This window comes from Oncorhynchus gorbuscha, unplaced genomic scaffold (genome assembly GCF_021184085.1).
Source record: "Oncorhynchus gorbuscha isolate QuinsamMale2020 ecotype Even-year unplaced genomic scaffold, OgorEven_v1.0 Un_scaffold_717, whole genome shotgun sequence".
NCBI classification, from domain to species: Eukaryota; Metazoa; Chordata; class Actinopteri; order Salmoniformes; family Salmonidae; genus Oncorhynchus; species Oncorhynchus gorbuscha.
In genome coordinates this window covers 27,501-46,933 of record NW_025745777.1, presented here as the reverse complement: position 1 = coordinate 46,933, position 19,433 = coordinate 27,501, and the positions used below count along the sequence as shown (strand labels likewise).

Here is a 19,433-nt window from a genome sequence, read left to right as displayed (position 1 = left end):
GACGAGTGGCTAATTTGCCCTTGCCTTCTGTTCTGCTAGCTGACGTTCAATCGCTGGGAAATGAAATGGGATGAACTGAAAGCACGTATATCCTACCAACGGCACATTAAAAACTGTAATATCTTATGTTTCACCGAGTCGTGGCTGAACGACGACGCTAAGAACATACAGCTGGCGGGTTATACACTCTATCGGCAAGACAACAGTAGCCTCTGGTAAAACCCGGGGCTGGAGCCTATGCATTTATGTAAACAACAGCTGGTGCAGTGAGTGAATATAAACTCCTGGTCTTACCCCATTCTACTTTAGTATTACATTTGATATGTTTTTAAACAACTCAGATACCATTTCAAAAAATGATTGCACATTATTACAGTTCATCCAGAGGACCTGGATGAAGGAGGATCGATATTCCTCATCAACCTGGATGAAGCCTCTGTAGTGACCACCAGGAGATATATATTCCTCATGAACCTGGATAAAGCCTCTGTACTGACCACCAGGAGATATATATTCCTCATCAACCTGGATGAAGCCTCTGTAGTGACGAGATCGATATTCCTCATCAACCTGGATAAAGCCTTTGTACTCACCATTAGGAAATATATATTCCTCATCAACCTGGATGAAACCTCTATAGTGTACTGACCACCAGGAGATATATATTCCTCATCAACCTGGATGAAACCTCTATAGTGTACTGACCACCAGGAGAATGTGCCCAACCACCATGGCAGGTGAAACCACTCTTGTCCCCCCCAAGTCTTTTTCCTTGAAGTATCCACTCCATGAAGAAACGGTAGGCTGTGGTAGGCAGGTGGTATTTTCTGAAGGGGGGGGGAGAGAAAAGACCAATCAGATTTGTTGTTAGGATGATGTGTTCTCTAACATTAGTAAACCCAGCTGATAGATGGAGCCGATACCAAGGTAATGTGATCTAAGTCTCCCACGACGACAAAAATATAAACAAGATGTTGGGAGATTACCATAGCACGCTTGTATTTGAATGCTATAGGAGACTAGTAAATACAGCTATTTATCGATATTATTGTGGGAGCCAGCAGCCAAATATGGCAATTTTAAGTCATTGAGCCACTTTTCTCTGTTACCAGCTAGGCTATGGCAATGCTACCACTTTTCTCTACGTTACCAGCTAGGCTATGTCAATGCTACCACTTTTCTCTACGTTACCAGCTATGTCAATGCTACCACTTTTCTCTACGTTACCAGCTAGGCTATGTCAATGCTACCACTTTTCTCTACGTTACCAGCTAGGCTATGTCAATGCTACCACTTTTCTCTATGTTACCAGCTATGTCAATGCTACCACTTTTCTCTATGTTACCAGCTAGGCTATGTCAATGCTACCACTTTTCTCTACATTACCAGCTATGTCAAACCACTTTTCTGTTACCAGCTAGGCTATGTCAATGCTACCACTTTTCTCTATGTTACCAGCTAGGCTATGTCAATGCTACCACTTTTCTCTACATTACCAGCTATGTCAATGCTACCACTTTTCTCTACGTTACCAGCTAGGCTATGTCAATGCTACCACTTTTCTCTATGTTACCAGCTAGGCTATGTCAATGCTACCACTTTTCTCTACGTTACCAGCTAGGCTATGTCAATGCTACCACTTTTCTCTATGTTACCAGCTATGTCAATGCTACCACTTTTCTCTATGTTACCAGCTAGGCTATGTCAATACTACCACTTTTCTCTATGTTACCAGCTAGGCTATGTCAATGCTACCACTTTTCTCTATGTTACCAGCTAGGCTATGTCAATGCTACCACTTTTCTCTACGTTACCAGCTATGTCAATGCTACCAAACGTTACCAGCTATGTCAATGCTACCACTTTTCTCTACGTTAATGTCAATGCTACCACTTTTCTCTACATTACCAGCTATGTCAATGCTACCACTTTTCTCTACGTTACCAGCTATGTCAATGCTACCACTTTTTCTACATTATCAGCTATGTCAATGCTACCACTTTTCTAAACCAGCTATGTCAATGCTACCACTTTTCTCTACATTACCAATGTCAATGCTACCACTTTTCTCTACGTTACCAGCTATGTCAATGCTACCACTTTTCTCAACGTTACCAGCTAGGCTATGTCAATGCTACCACTTTTCTCTACGTTACCAGCTAGGCTATGTCAATGCTACCACTTTTCTCTATGTTACCAGCTAGGCATCAACCTGGCATGGATATGTCAATGCTACCACTTTTTCTGAACCTGTTACCAGCTAGGCTATGTCAATGCTACCACTTTTGTAGTGTTACCAGCTACCAATGCTACCACTTTTCTCTATGTTACCAGCTAGGCTATGTCAATACTACCACTTTTCCCTACGTTACCAGCTAGGCTATGTCAATGCTACCACTTTTCTCTACATTACCTGGCTATGTCAATGCTACCACTTTTCTCTACGTTACCAGATGTCAATGCTACCACTTTTCTCTACGTTACCAGCTATGTCAATGCTACCACTTTTCTCATACCAGCTATGTCAATGCTACCATACGTTACCAGCTATGTCAATGCTACCACTTTTCTCTACATTACCAGCTATGTCAATGCTACCACTTTTCTCTACGTTACCAGCTATGTCAACGCTACCACTTTTCTCTACATTACCAGCTATGTCAATGCTACCACTTTTCTCTACGTTACCAGCTATGTCAATGCTACCACTTTTCTCTACATTACCAGCTATGTCAATGCTACCACTTTTCTCTGTTACCAGCTAGGCTATGTCAATGCTACCATATACCAGCTATGTCAATGCTACCATCAACCAGCTAGGCTATGTCAAACCACTTTTCTCTCTACCAGCTAGGCTATGTCAATGCTACCACTTTTCTCTATGTTACCAGCTAGGCTATGTCAATGCTACCAGTTTTCTCTACGTTACCAGCTAGGCTATGTCAATGCTACCATCACGTTACCAGCTAGGCTATGTCAATGCTACCACTTTTCTCTATGTTACCAGCTAGGCTATGTCAATGCTACCACTTTTCTCTACGTTACCAGCTATGTCAATGCTACCACTTTCTCACGTTACCAGCTAGGCTATGTCAATGCTACCACTTTTCTCTACGTTACCAGCTAGGCTATGTCAATGCTACCACTTTTCTCTATGTTACCAGCTAGGCTATGTCAATGCTACCACTTTTCTCTACGTTACCAGCTAGGCTATGTCAATGCTACCACTTTTCTCTACGTTACCAGCTAGGCTATGTCAATGCTACCACTTTTCTCTACGTTACCACATAGGCTATGTCAATGCTACCAATGTTACCAGCTATGTCAATGCTACCACTTTTCTCTATGTTACCAGCTAGGCTATGTCAATACTACCACTTTTCTCTATGTTACCAGCTAGGCTATGTCAATGCTACCACTTTTCTCTATGTTACCAGCTAGGCTATGTCAATGCTACCACTTTTCTCTACGTTACCAGCTATGTCAATGCTACCACTTTTCTCTACGTTACCAGCTATGTCAATGCTACCACTTTTCTCTACGTTACCAGCTATGTCAATGCTACCACTTTTCTCTACATTACCAGCTATGTCAATGCTACCACTTTTCTCTACGTTACCAGCTATGTCAATGCTACCACTTTTCTCTACATTACCAGCTATGTCAATGCTACCACTTTTCTCTACGTTACCAGCTATGTCAATGCTACCACTTTTCTCTACATTACCAGCTATGTCAATGCTACCACTTTTCTCTACGTTACCAGCTATGTCAATGCTACCACTTTTCTCTACGTTACCAGCTAGGCTATGTCAATGCTACCACTTTTCTCTACGTTACCAGCTAGGCTATGTCAATGCTACCACTTTTCTCTATGTTACCAGCTAGGCTATGTCAATGCTACCACTTTTCTCTACGTTACCAGCTAGGCTATGTCAATGCTACCACTTTTCTCTACGTTACCAGCTAGGCTATGTCAATGCTACCACTTTTCTCTATGTTACCAGCTAGGCTATGTCAATACTACCACTTTTCCCTACGTTACCAGCTAGGCTATGTCAATGCTACCACTTTTCTCTACATTACCAGCTATGTCAATGCTACCACTTTTCTCTACGTTACCAGCTATGTCAATGCTACCACTTTTCTCTACGTTACCAGCTATGTCAATGCTACCACTTTTCTCTACGTTACCAGCTATGTCAATGCTACCACTTTTCTCTACGTTACCAGCTATGTCAATGCTACCACTTTTCTCTACATTACCAGCTATGTCAATGCTACCACTTTTCTCTACGTTACCAGCTATGTCAATGCTACCACTTTTCTCTACATTACCAGCTATGTCAATGCTACCACTTTTCTCTACGTTACCAGCAGGCTATGTCAATGCTACCACTTTTCTCTAGTTACCAGCTATGTCAATGCTACCACTTTTCTCTACGTTACCAGCTAGGCTATGTCAATGCTACCACTTTTCTCTACGTTACCAGCTAGGCTATGTCAATGCTACCACTTTTCTCTATGTTACCAGCTAGGCTATGTCAATGCTACCACTTTTCTCTACGTTACCAGCTAGGCTATGTCAATGCTACCACTTTTCTCTACGTTACCAGCTAGGCTATGTCAATGCTACCACTTTTCTCTATGTTACCAGCTAGGCTATGTCAATGCTACCACTTTTCTCTACGTTACCAGCTATGTCAATGCTACCACTTTTCTCTACGTTACCAGCTAGGCTATGTCAATGCTACCACTTTTCTCTACGTTACCAGCTAGGCTATGTCAATGCTACCACTTTTCTCTATGTTACCAGCTAGGCTATGTCAATGCTACCACTTTTCTCTACGTTACCAGCTAGGCTATGTCAATGCTACCACTTTTCTCTACGTTACCAGCTAGGCTATGTCAATGCTACCACTTTTCTCTATGTTACCAGCTAGGCTATGTCAATACTACCACTTTTCCCTACGTTACCAGCTAGGCTATGTCAATGCTACCACTTTTCTCTACATTACCAGCTATGTCAATGCTACCACTTTTCTCTACATTACCAGCTATGTCAATGCTACCACTTTTCTCTACGTTACCAGCTATGTCAATGCTACCACTTTTCTCTACATTACCAGCTATGTCAATGCTACCACTTTTCTCTACGTTACCAGCTATGTCAATGCTACCACTTTTCTCTACATTACCAGCTATGTCAATGCTACCACTTTTCTCTACGTTACCAGCTAGGCTATGTCAATGCTACCACTTTTCTCTACGTTACCAGCTATGTCAATGCTACCACTTTTCTCTACGTTACCAGCTAGGCTATGTCAATGCTACCACTTTTCTCTACGTTACCAGCTAGGCTATGTCAATGCTACCACTTTTCTCTATGTTACCAGCTAGGCTATGTCAATGCTACCACTTTTCTCTACGTTACCAGCTAGGCTATGTCAATGCTACCACTTTTCTCTACGTTACCAGCTAGGCTATGTCAATGCTACCACTTTTCTCTATGTTACCAGCTAGGCTATGTCAATGCTACCACTTTTCTTACGTTACCAGCTATGTCAATGCTACCACTTTTCTCACGTTACCAGCTAGGCTATGTCAATGCTACCACTTTTCTCTACGTTACCAGCTAGGCTATGTCAATGCTACCACTTTTCTCTATGTTACCAGCTAGGCTATGTCAATGCTACCACTTTTCTCTACGTTACCAGCTAGGCTATGTCAATGCTACCACTTTTCTCTACGTTACCAGCTAGGCTATGTCAATGCTACCACTTTTCTCTACGTTACCAGCTAGGCTATGTCAATGCTACCACTTTTCTCTATGTTACCAGCTATGTCAATGCTACCACTTTTCTCTATGTTACCAGCTAGGCTATGTCAATACTACCACTTTTCTCTATGTTACCAGCTAGGCTATGTCAATGCTACCACTTTTCTCTATGTTACCAGCTAGGCTATGTCAATGCTACCACTTTTCTCTACGTTACCAGCTATGTCAATGCTACCACTTTTCTCTACGTTACCAGCTATGTCAATGCTACCACTTTTCTCTACGTTACCAGCTATGTCAATGCTACCACTTTTCTCTACATTACCAGCTATGTCAATGCTACCACTTTTCTCACGTTACCAGCTATGTCAAAGCTACCACTTTTCTCTACATTACCAGCTATGTCAATGCTACCACTTTTCTCTACGTTACCAGCTATGTCAATGCTACCACTTTTCTCTACATTACCAGCTATGTCAATGCTACCACTTTTCTCTACGTTACCAGCTATGTCAATGCTACCACTTTTCTCTACGTTACCAGCTAGGCTATGTCAATGCTACCACTTTTCTCTACGTTACCAGCTAGGCTATGTCAATGCTACCACTTTTCTCTATGTTACCAGCTAGGCTATGTCAATGCTACCACTTTTCTCTACGTTACCAGCTAGGCTATGTCAATGCTACCACTTTTCTCTACGTTACCAGCTAGGCTATGTCAATGCTACCACTTTTCTCTATGTTACCAGCTAGGCTATGTCAATGCTACCACTTTTCCCTACGTTACCAGCTAGGCTATGTCAATGCTACCACTTTTCTCTACATTACCAGCTATGTCAATGCTACCACTTTTCTCTACGTTACCAGCTATGTCAATGCTACCACTTTTCTCTACGTTACCAGCTATGTCAATGCTACCACTTTTCTCTACGTTACCAGCTATGTCAATGCTACCACTTTTCTCTACGTTACCAGCTATGTCAATGCTACCACTTTTCTCTACATTACCAGCTATGTCAATGCTACCACTTTTCTCTACGTTACCAGCTATGTCAATGCTACCACTTTTCTCTACATTACCAGCTATGTCAATGCTACCACTTTTCTCTACGTTACCAGCTAGGCTATGTCAATGCTACCACTTTTTCACGTTACCAGCTATGTCAATGCTACCACTTTTCTCTACGTTACCAGCTAGGCTATGTCAATGCTACCACTTTTCTCTACGTTACCAGCTAGGCTATGTCAATGCTACCACTTTTCTCTATGTTACCAGCTAGGCTATGTCAATGCTACCACTTTTCTCTACGTTACCAGCTAGGCTATGTCAATGCTACCACTTTTCTCTACGTTACCAGCTAGGCTATGTCAATGCTACCACTTTTCTCTATGTTACCAGCTAGGCTATGTCAATGCTACCACTTTTCTCTACGTTACCAGCTATGTCAATGCTACCACTTTTCTCTACGTTACCAGCTAGGCTATGTCAATGCTACCACTTTTCTCTACGTTACCAGCTAGGCTATGTCAATGCTACCACTTTTCTCTATGTTACCAGCTAGGCTATGTCAATGCTACCACTTTTCTCTACGTTACCAGCTAGGCTATGTCAATGCTACCACTTTTCTCTACGTTACCAGCTAGGCTATGTCAATGCTACCACTTTTCTCTATGTTACCAGCTAGGCTATGTCAATACTACCACTTTTCCCTACGTTACCAGCTAGGCTATGTCAATGCTACCACTTTTCTCTACATTACCAGCTATGTCAATGCTACCACTTTTCTCACGTTACCAGCTATGTCAATGCTACCACTTTTCTCTACATTACCAGCTATGTCAATGCTACCACTTTTCTCTACGTTACCAGCTAGGCTATGTCAATACTACCACTTTTCTCTACGTTACCAGCTATGTCAATGCTACCACTTTTCTCTACGTTACCAGCTATGTCAATGCTACCACTTTTCTCTACGTTACCAGCTATGTCAATGCTACCACTTTTCTCTACGTTGCCAGCTATGTCAATGCTACCACTTTTCTCTACGTTACCAGCTATGTCAATGCTACCACTTTTCTCTACGTTACCAGCTAGGCTATGTCAATGCTACCAGTTTTCTCTACGTTACCAGCTAGGCTATGTCAATGCTACCAGTTTTCTCTACGTTACCAGCTAGGCTATGTCAATGCTACCACTTTTTCTCTATGTTACCAGCTAGACTATGTCAATGCTACCACTTTTCTCTACGTTACCAGCTATGTCAATGCTACCACTTTTCTCTACGTTACCAGCTAGGCTATGGCAATGCTACCACTTTTCTCTATGTTACCAGCTAGGCTATGGCAATGCTACCACTTTTCTCTATGTTACCAGCTAGGCTATGGCAATGCTACCACTTTTCTCTATGTTACCAGCTAGGCTATGTCAATGCTACCACTTTTCTCTACGTTACCAGCTATGTCAATGCTACCACTTTTCTCTACATTACCAGCTAGGCTATGTCAATGCTACCACTTTTCTCTATGTTACCAGCTAGGCTATGGCAATGCTACCACTTTTCTCTACGTTACCAGCTAGGCTATGTCAATGCTACCACTTTTCTCTACGTTACCAGCTATGTCAATGCTACCACTTTTCTCTACGTTACCAGCTAGGCTATGTCAATGCGCTAGCTCTAGATGTAAAGAAACTAGGCAGGTCTCTAAGTTACGTAACGATAGCAGAACGAACGATTCACAACAGCACTGACGTTACATGTCAGGTTTTCAATGTGAAAACATTAGCTGACGCAAAACACTTACTCTGCTGTTATCTGTCTTCTTCTTCGCTGGTTTAGGATGTCTTCTCCAGATGATCTTCAGGGTTACAGTCTCCAGGCTGTTTAACTAGGAACGCCCACATTTTCCCCGCATTCGGGTGGGCGGGGCAGAGGGAAGTAGAGATCAGGAAATCAACCTCAATCTTCCCTGAAGATCGTTCTAGTTTTTTTTTTTTACGTGTTTACCTCCAAATATTCCACTGATGGTCAAATCCGGATTCAAAAAAAGAATACCTAGCTTTTGATCTACAGGGCTACAGGTTCATAACGTGATCTGGACAACAATGTGGAGGTCAAAAAATGGCCATGTAGTTCCTTTTTCAATTTTAAGTCCAAAAATGGATGTAGCAACTATAGATTCTAGCATTTTTTTAAATGACTCATTACCCTTTGACCTTTTTTGAAATGACTCATTACCCTTTGACCTTCAGCTCTCATGTTAAGTTAGTTAGTTGGTTAGTAATGGTTTAGTATATTTAACCCAAACTATTGTCCTCATCCACACAGGAGACAGTTCTAACAACCACCACTCTGAGACTACTGAGGAGAGTCTCCCTGCAGCCGTAGAGCATAAACAACAACATCATAAACAACATCACAGCTGTCACAGAAGAGTCCACTCCTGCCTTGTGTGTGGAAAGGAGTTTCCCATTGCATACAAGCTACAAGTCCATATGAGAATCCACACTGGAGAGAAGCCTTACTCCTGCTCTGTGTGTGGGAAGAGCTTCGCCCAGAAGGGGAGCCTGACGCTCCACCAGATCGTCCACACCGGAGAGAAACCTTACTCCTGCCCCGACTGTGGGAACACCTTCTCCCAGATGATCAGGTGTGTTGTTGTTGTTATCAGTGTAGACCAGTTTCGTATTAACTTCTTGCGTCGAGCAATCCCGTATCCGGGAGCGTAATCATAGCCTCAAGCTCATTACCATAACGCAACGTTAACTATTCATGAAAATCGCAAATGAAATGAAATAAATATATTGGCTCACAAGCTTAGCCTTTTGTTAACAACACTGTCCTCTCAGATTTTCAAAATATGCTTTTCAACCACAGCTACACAAGCATTTGTGTAAGAGTATTGATAGCTAGCATAGCATTAAGCCTAGCATTCAGCAGGCAACATTTTCACAAAAACAAGAAAAGCATTCAAATAAAATAATTTACCTTTGAAGAACTTCGGATGTTTTCAATGAGGAGACTCCGTTAGATAGCAAATGTTCAGTTTTTCCAAAAATATTATTTGTGTAGGAGAAATCGCTCCGTTTGGTTCATCACGTTTGGCTAAGAAAAACCCTGAAAATTCAGTCATTACAACGCCAAACTTTTTTCCAAATTAACTCCATAATATCGACAGAAACATGGCAAACGTTGTTTAGAATCAATCCTCAAGGTGTTTTTCACATATCTATTCGATGATAAATCATTCGTGGCAGTTTGATTTCTCCTCTGAACCAAATGGAAAAATGCACTCAGCTGGAGATTACGCAATAATTTCGACGGAAGACACCAAGCGGGCACCTGGTAAATGTAGTCTCTTATGGTCAATCTTCCAATGATATGCCTACAAATATGTCACAATGCTGAAGACACCTTGGGGAAACGACAGAATGTGTAGGCTCATTCCTGGCGCATTCACAGCCATATAAGGAGACATTGGAACACAGGGCATTCAAAATCTGGGGCACTTCCTGTATGAAATTTCATCTTGGTTTTGCCTGTAGCATTAGTTCTGTGGCACTCACAGATAATATCTTTGCAGTTTTGGAAATGTCAGAGTGTTTTCTTTCCAAAGCTGTCAATTATATGCATAGTCGAGCATCTTTTCGTGACAAAATATCTTGTTTAAAACGGGAACGTTTTTTTTACCAAAAATTAAAAGAGCGTCCTCTATATCGAAGAAGTTAATTAGTGCACACCTAGATTCTAGTGCACACCATAGTAAAACGTTTTTGCAAAGGAGAACGAAAACAAGCGCTTCATATTGAACAGGTCATCCCTTCTCTGTTACGGCCGTGTGCATCCTTTTGGTTCCTAGTGAACACGATCCTCGTCCGTCCTTTAGGTTGGCACATGCCATTTGCTCATGGAGTTCATTGGTTTGTTTTGACTGGCTGATATGTGGGTGTAATCAAACTTAAACTACCTATAACCAACTTATCTTTATAACTGATCAGCCTGAAGAGACACCAACTGCTGCACACGGGAGAGAGACCGTACAGCTGCTCCGAGTGTGGGAGAAGCTACACCCAGCAGAGAAACCTGAGGTGTAACCTACGCTTTTTAGTTATCAAATATACGGTTTACAGGGTCATTTCAAGTAGTCAGAAGTTTTTTTATTTGTTTTTTTAATCTACTTTTATCTTATCTTAGGGCCCACCAGCTGAAGCACACCTGCAGAGAGACTTCACCGCTGCTCTGTGTGTGGGAAGAGCTTCTTCACACCCTCAGGACTCAGGGATCACCAGAGGTTAGTATTGACTTGAATCGATGATTTCACTATTATTTTTGTCATCTCTTTTATTTGATGTTCCTTTATTAATCTCTTTTATTGCCTTCTGTTGTTATTTGATCTCCTATATTTCATTGTTAAGTGTTGTGATTTTAAATACACTTTTAAATAAAGTTTGATTGGATTTAGGTCTCACACAGGAGAGAAACCATTCCCTTGCTCTGTGTGTGGGAAGAGCTTCTCACGGCCTGGTCCCCTGAGAGAACACCAGCAGACTCACACGGGAGATGGTGGACAGGTGGAGCGAGACCGCGGCAAGGTGGGGGACAATTATAGCCACGTCCCAAATCGCAATAGCCTGGGCCTTGGGAATAGGGTTCCATTTAAATTATGACTGACAGTGTTTCAAGAGGAGACGTCAATATTCTGTCATCTAGGGAACCTACATAGGTAGTCAGGGCCATCTAGGGAACCTACATAGGTAGTCGGGGCCATCTAGGGAACCTACATAGGTAGTCAGGGCCATCTAGGGAACCTACATAGGAAGTCAGGGCCATCTAGGGAACCTACATAGGTAGTCAGGGCCATCTAGGGAACCTACATAGGTAGTCAGGGCCATCTAGGGAACCTACATAGGTAGTCAGGGCCATCTAGGGAACCTACATAGGTAGTCAGGGCCATCTAGGGAACCTACATAGGTAGTCAGGGCCATCTAGGGAACCTACATAGGTAGTCAGGGCCATCTAGGGAACCTACATAGGTAGTCAGGGGCCATCTAGTCAGGGAACCTACATAGGTAGTCGGGGCCATCTAGGGAACCTACATAGGTAGCGGGGCCATCTAGGGAACCTAGCGGGGCCATAGGTAGGTAGTCGGGGCCATCTAGGGAACCTACATAGGTAGTCGGGGCCATCTAGGGAACCTACATAGGTAGTCAGGGCCATCTAGGGAACCTACATAGGTAGTCAGGGCCATCTAGGGAACCTACATAGGTAGTCAGGGCCATCTAGGGAACCTACATAGGTAGTCAGGGCCATCTAGGGAACCTACATAGGCAGTCAGGGCCATCTAGGGAACCTACATAGGTAATCGGGGCCATCTAGGGAACCTGCATAGGTAGTCAGGGCCAAGAGCTTAGTTATTCCTATCTTGTTTAAATAATGTTTTTATAATTGATTTACATTTCCGTTCTAGGACCCTGGTGACCGATCGAGACCCAAACCCAAAGAGTCCCTGGGTGAAACTCTGGGACTGAAAATTATAGTTGAAGAACTGGAGAAAGAAGAGGAGGCGAGAGAAGAAGATGAGGAAGTTGGTGGTTTGATCAATTCCGACGGAGAGGAAGTTGGTCACGTTTCTCTTTCTAGTAAGAGGCAGAATGATGATGATTTTGATTGAGCTCTTCAAAATGGCACCCAATTCTCTACATAGCACTACTTTTGACCAGAGCCCTATAGGGAATAGGGTGCTATTTGGTACACAACCTCTGTGTTAGTTAGTCGGTCAGCTAGTGTTTGCATAACGGCTAAGTATTTGTTTAACCTGCTCTACACTTTTGCCCTTTGGGCTCTATGTAGGGAATAGGGTTTCATTTGGGGATGCAGATCCATTGTTTAACCTCTCCACTTTTCCACACAGGAAAAAGCCCTGTCCCGGTCTTTGTTAGCGGTGAGATTCCCTCTACATCAACAGAACCAGAACAACACCAAAACATCCAGGAGAAACGATACAGAACCAAGAAGCCTCACCTCTGCTCGGTGTGTGGAAAGGAGTTCCCTAAACCATCGAAGCTAGTTGCACATCTCCGCACACACAGTGGAGAGAAACCCTTCCGCTGCTCCGTGTGCGGAAGAGGTTTCTCCACAGGGGGTATCACCCTACAGAGACACCTTCTGACGCACACAGGGGAGAAACCCTACCACTGTTCTGTCTGCGGGAAGAGGTTCATCCAGCGAGGGAATCTGTTAAAACACCAGAAGGTACACACTGGAGAGAAACCTTACTCCTGCTCCGTGTGTGGACGGAGTTTCCCTCGATTTGAGCGTCTGAAGGACCACCAGCGGACACATACAGGAGAGAAACCTCAATCTTGCGATGTCTGTGGGATGAGGTTCTCCTACGCATCCTCCCTCAAGGTCCTTTAGCCATTATTACACTTCCCAATATTGTTTTTTATCACTTAAATTGAATTTGTCACATGCTTTGTAAACAACAGGTGTAGACAATATACACAATGAGTAACAATAACTTGGCCAGTACTGAGTCCATGTGAAGGGTGACCTTTATTTAACTAGGCAAAGTCAGTTAAGAACAAATTCTTATTTTCAATGATGGCCTAGGAATAGTGATGTAACTGCCTTGTTCAGGGGCAGAACGGCAGATTTGTACCTTGTCAGCTCGGGGATTCGAACTTGCAACCTTTCGGTTACTAGTCCAATGCTCTAACCACTAAGCTACCCTGCCGCCCCAGGGTAGACATGAGGTAGACATGAGGTTGATATGTACAAATATAACTGGGAATAAAGTGACAGATAATAAAGAGTAACTAACTATTAATCTGATGGCTTGGGGGGGTAGAGGCTGTTCAGCAGTCTGATGGCTTGGGGGTAGAGGATGTTCAGCAGTCTGATGGCTTGGGGGGTAGAGGCTGTTCAGCAGTCTGATGGCTTTGGGGTGTAGAGGCTGTTCAGCAGTCTGATGGCTTAGGGGGTAGAGGCTGTTCAGCAGTCTTATGGCTTGGGGGTAGAGGCTGTTCAGCAGTCTGATGGCTTGGGGGTATAGGCTGTTCAGCAGTCTGATGGCTTGGGGGTTAGAAGCTGTTCAGCAGTCTTATAGCTTGGGGGTAGAAGCTGTTCAGCAGTCTTATGGCTTGGGGGTAGAAGCTGTTCAGCAGTCTTATGGCTTGGGGGTAGAAGCTGTTCAGCAGTCTTATGGCTTGGGGGGTAGAAGCTGTTCAGCAGTCTTATGGCTTGGGGGTAGAGGCTGTTCAGCAGTCTGATGGCTTGGGGGTAGAAGCTGTTCAGCAGTCTTATGGCTTTGGGGGGTAGAGGCTGTTCAGCAGTCTTATGGCTTGGGGGTAGAAGCTGTTCAGCAGTCTTATGGCTTGGGGGTAGAAGCTGTTCAGCAGTCTTATGGCTTGGGGGGGTAGAAGCTGTTCAGCAGTCTTATGGCTTGGGGGGTAGAAGCTGTTCAGCAGTCTTATGGCTTGGGGGGTAGAAGCTGTTCAGAAGTCTGATGGCTTGGGGGAGTAGAGGCTGTTCATGGTCCTGTTGATTCCAGACTTGGTGCATCGGTACCGCTTGCCGTGCATTAGCACAGAGGGCAGTCTATGACTTGAGTCTTTGACAATGTTTAGGGCTTTCCACCTGGTATAGAGGTCCTGGATGGCTGGGAGTGTGGAGTGCAATTGAGATTGCATCATCTGTGGATCTGTTGGGGCAGTAATGCTAATTGGACTGGGTCCAGGGTGTCTGGAATGATGATGGTGTTGATGTGAGCCATGACCAGCCTTTCAAAGCATTTCACGGCTACAGAAGAGTGTTACGGGCGATAGTCATTTAGACAGGTTACCTTGGCCTTCTTGGGCACAGGGACTATGGTGGTCTGCTTGAAACATGTTGGTATTACAAACTGGCTCAGGGAGAGATTGAACATGTAAGTGAAGACACTTGCCAGCTGGTCAGCGCATGCTCTGAGTATGCATCCTGGTAATCTGTCTGAAGCTGTGGCCATAGTGAATGTTAACCTGTTTAATGGTCTTACTCACATTGGCTACAGAGAGTGTGATCACAGAGTCGTCCGGAACAGCCAGTGCGCTCATGCAAGGTTTACTGTTGCTTGCCTCGAAGTGAGCATAGAAGGCATTTAGCTCGTCTGGTAGGCTCATGTCACTGGGCAGCTCTCGGCTAGGTTTCCCTTGGTAATCTGTGATAGTTTTCAAGCCCTGCCACATCCGACGTGTGTCAGTGCCGATGTATGAGGATTCGATCTTAGTAATGTATTGATGCTCTGCCTGTTTGATGGTTCATCCGAGGGCATTGCAAAATTTCTTCTCAACATCCGGATTAGTGTCCTGCTCCTTGGAAGCAAAGCTCTAACCTTTAGCTCATTGCGGATGTTGCTTGTAAACCATGGCTTCTGGTTGGGATATGTACGTACCGTCACTGTGGGGACGATGTCGTCGATGCACTTATTAATGCAGCTGATTACTGATGTGGTAAACTCCTCAATCCTGGAACATGTTCCAGTCTGTGCTGAAGAGAAACAGTCCTGTAGGTTTTAGCATCCGCTTCATCGGACCACTTTCGTATTGAGCGCATTACTGGTACTTCCTGTTTGAGTTTTTGCTTGTAAGCAGGACTAAGGAGGATAGAGTTATGGTCAGATTTGCCAAATGGAGGGCAACGGGGATAGTTGTATGTGTTTCTGTGTGTGGAGGAAAGGTGATGGTAGAAATGAGGTAAAAACAGATTTCAGTTTCCCTGCATTTTAAAATCACCGGCCACTTGGAGTGCCTCCTCTGGATGAGCATTTTTGTTTTCTTGTTTATGGCCCTATATTGGTAAATAGTGTGGTCTACAGGTTATCATGAGGTATTCTAACTCGGGTGAGCAGAACCTTAATTTTAGAGATCGAGCAAACCAGCTGTTGTTAAGAGACACACACCTCCCCCGTTGAGCTTACCTGATGCTGCCGTTCTGTCGTGTCGATGCATAGAAACACCAGCTAGATGTATACAATCCATATCTTTGTTCAGCCACGACTCCAAGAAGCATAGGATATTCCAGTTCTTCAGGTCCCGTTGATATGGCAGTCTCGAAACGGAGCTCATCCAGTTTATTCTCCAGTGATTGCACATTCGCCAATTGAACGGAGGGTAGAGGCGGATTATGTCAACCGACGTAGTTCACTAGTTATCTCCACATTCCCCCTTTTCCCCTTACATTATTTCTATCCCTTTAATGATGTAAGGTGAGTTGTAACCCAGCTCTTTAATTAAATCCTGACTTGACAGGTGTCACGAGAATTTCTATCCCAATGTTCTAACTGAACTATTTTGTATCTCTGTCTAATTCCTGAAGGTTGTAAAGCTCCAGTTCAAAGAAATAGACAGAGTCTCAGCCTGCAATAGATCAATACTTTATTGAGAGAGCGCTCTGTCTTCAAAATGAGAACACAGTTTTTTTTATAGCACACACACACAAATGAACTCACATACAGTAGAAACTCCACCTCGCTTTAGGTGGGCTGTATTTTTCCACAGTTCACATACATGGTTTATCACACTTCTGCAACATGTTTCATTATCTTCTGCAAGCCTAAGCGTTTCTAACAGCTGCTCTCCTCCCTATGGTGGGGAGGCCTCTCTCCAGTTATTAGTTTCACCGTTATTACAAGTCGACAGTTCAGTTGTCCTTGAAATATCTCAACTATACCCTGCTCATATTGTGAAATAGTAACACAATGGCCTAGTCTTAAAGTCTAGTCGCACATATTATTGGATTATGACTCTAACACATTTCATACAATTGTAGCTCAGTTGGTAGAGCATGACGCTTGTAACGCCAGGGTAGTGGGTTCGATTCCCGGGACCACCCATACGTAGAATGTATGCACACATGACTGTGAGTCGCTTTGGATAAAAGCGTCTGCTAAATGGCATATATTATTATTATATTATTATATGGTTTCAGGGTGGAATACTTTAGTCATTATCTTAAACATACAAATTCTTCTATCAACAGGTCCATCGCAGGATGCACACCGGGGAGAGACCTTACCAGTGCTCTGTCTGTGGGGAGAGCTTCAACTCAACAGCAAACCTGAGGAAACACAGACAGTCCCACACTGGAGATAAAGGGTCTGCTAACATGAAGAGGGGTCGGCTCCTGAGGTCGTCCTACACTGGAGAGGGGTCTGCTGCTATTACGGGAGGATTTCAGACTGCTGGAGGTGATGCTCTGGTAAATCATCAGACTACCTGTGGACTATTCAAACCAGATGGTGGAATTGATTGATTTTTGGCTACAATATTTGTACAGTTTAAAAGTACAAATAAATGCCAGAGGATAAAAGCATTTTATAAACTGGGTGGTTCGAGCCCTGAATGCTGATTGGCTGACAGCCATGGTATATCTGACATTATAAACTGGGTGGTTCGAGCCCTGAATGCTGATTGGCTGACAGCAGTGTTATATCAGACCGTATACCACGGATATGACAAAACATTACATTTTTGGGCTCTAATTACGTTGATAACCAGTTTATAATAGCAATTAGGCACCTTCAAGGTTTGTGGTATATGGCCAATATACCGCGGCTATACCCCCTCGTGCCTTATTGCTTAAAAATACACGTATTTCATCAGAGTAGGATGGAATAATAAAATTTAAAAACTAAACACTCTCTTAACTCAACGTACTGTGTGACTCCTCTGCCATTTAGGGAAGCGTGGTCAAAGATAAAAGCTCTCTGGATCCTGACCCAGGCCACGGTGAAGGCTGCAGTCAAACATCTACCATATATATCGAGAGTAAAGAAGAAGAGGAGGAGGAGGAGGAAGTTGGTGGTTTGATAAATTCTGAAGGAGAAGAAGTTCATTGGGATTACCTCAGTAAGTAAACTATTATTGTTGATGTATTGGCTGAATCCTACATGGTGAACTAGACGGTTGTTGATGAATTGGCTGAATCCTACATCGTGAACTAGACGGTTGTTGGTGTACAGGCTGAATCCTACATAGTGAACTAGACTTGTTGATGTACAGGCTGAATCCTACATAGTGAACTAGACAGTTGTTGATGTATTGGCTGAATCCTACATAGTGAACTAGACGGTTGTTGATGTATTGGCTGAGTCCTACATAGTGAACTAGACTTGTTGATGTATTGGCTGAATCCTACATAGTGAACTAGACGGTTGTTGATGTATTGGCTGAGTCCTACATAGTGAACTAGACTGTTGTTGATGAATTGGCTGAATCCTACATAGTGAAATAGACGGTTGTTTATCTACAGGCTGAATCCTACATAGTGAACTAGATGGTTGTTTATCTACAGGCTGAATCCTACATAGTGAACTAGACTTGTTGATGTTCAGGCTGAATCCTACATAGTGAACTAGACGGTTGTTGATGTATTGGCTGAATCCTTCAAAGTGAACTAGATGGTTGCTTATCTACAGGCTGAATCCTACATAGTGAACTAGATGGTTGCTTATCTACAGGCTGAATCCTACATAGTGAACTAGACGGTTGCTGATTTATTGGCTGAATCCTACATAGTGAACTAGACGGTTGTTGATGTATTGGCTGAATCATCAGGTCCTGGATCTTCAGCATTGCAGGGCCCGAAGTCAGTTTCTGAAAGGTTTGAGAACCAAGTTGAAGACGAGGATGATGTGGAAGAAGAGGAAATTGGTGGTCTGATCAATTCAGACGGAGAAGAAATTGGTTGGGATCGTCATCGTATCAGTAAGTGATAGAATGTTGACAGTTAGAATGTTGATGATTCACTCGTTATCTAACCCCCCCCATACTGTTTCATCAACACAGGACAGCGTGTCAGCCGTCCTTCTGACAGCGAGGAGAGTCCCTCCGCATCAGGAGAACCTGAACAACACCAGGAGGATCCCAACAACACCAAGTCTCACCACTGCTTTAGATGTGGGAAAGACTTTGCCAACATCTCTAACCTACGGCGACACCAGAAGAGACACTCAGGTCGTTGTCTCCACTGAGTGCCTGTTAAAATGATGAGTTCTAAATATGGAATTCCACATGACGTTCTTTGATTCCTTTTCATTGATGTGTTGTTGTGACCCATTTAAAAAATCACTTTGAATGTGTGTTCCAAATGGCACCCGATTCCCTTCGCAGTGTGCTACTTTTGACCAGAGCTCTATGGGCCCTAGTGCACCACCAAGGGAATAGGTTGCCAATTCGGACACAACCCTAAATACTGTAAATAATCTGACTCGACAGGAGAGAGTTCCGAACACAGATCTGACAGCGAAGCCAGGAAGTCCCACTGCTGCCCAGAATGTGGAAGAGACTGTAAGAAGCTATCAGCTCTACAAAAACACATGAAGATCCACACAGGAGAGAAGCCGTACCCTTGCTCCGTGTGTGGGAAACAGTTCCGTGAAAGAACAGCCCTCCGCGACCACCAGAAAGTGCACACGAGAGAAAAACCTTACCCTTGCCCCGACTGTGGGAAGAGGTTCGCTCACTCAGGAGCTATGAAGAGACACCTGCTGACGCACACCGGAGAAAAACCTTACTCCTGCTCTGTGTGTGGGAGGAGCTACACCCAGATAGGGCGACTGAGAGAACACGAGCGAACACACAGGTCGGTTCTATGTTAAGTTTAGATGTTCGGCTGTTT

General features: G+C 43.6%; 1 protein-coding gene across 1 annotated transcript in view; it reads left to right on the top strand.

Moving 5' to 3' along the window:
* LOC124019891 (zinc finger protein 208-like) overlaps positions 1-19,433 on the top strand; it is a 37,171-nt gene that overhangs the window by 13,594 nt on the left and 4,144 nt on the right. The window contains exons 6-16 of the mRNA XM_046335335.1: positions 377-585; positions 9,323-9,426; positions 10,987-11,067; positions 11,239-11,368; positions 12,244-12,415; positions 12,688-13,184; positions 16,794-17,012; positions 17,494-17,662; positions 18,371-18,520; positions 18,602-18,769; positions 19,031-19,397. Of these exons, the coding sequence (XP_046191291.1) occupies positions 377-585; positions 9,323-9,426; positions 10,987-11,067; positions 11,239-11,368; positions 12,244-12,415; positions 12,688-13,184; positions 16,794-17,012; positions 17,494-17,662; positions 18,371-18,520; positions 18,602-18,769; positions 19,031-19,397 (2,266 nt within the window). The remainder of the gene's footprint in view (positions 1-376; positions 586-9,322; positions 9,427-10,986; positions 11,068-11,238; positions 11,369-12,243; positions 12,416-12,687; positions 13,185-16,793; positions 17,013-17,493; positions 17,663-18,370; positions 18,521-18,601; positions 18,770-19,030; positions 19,398-19,433) is intronic.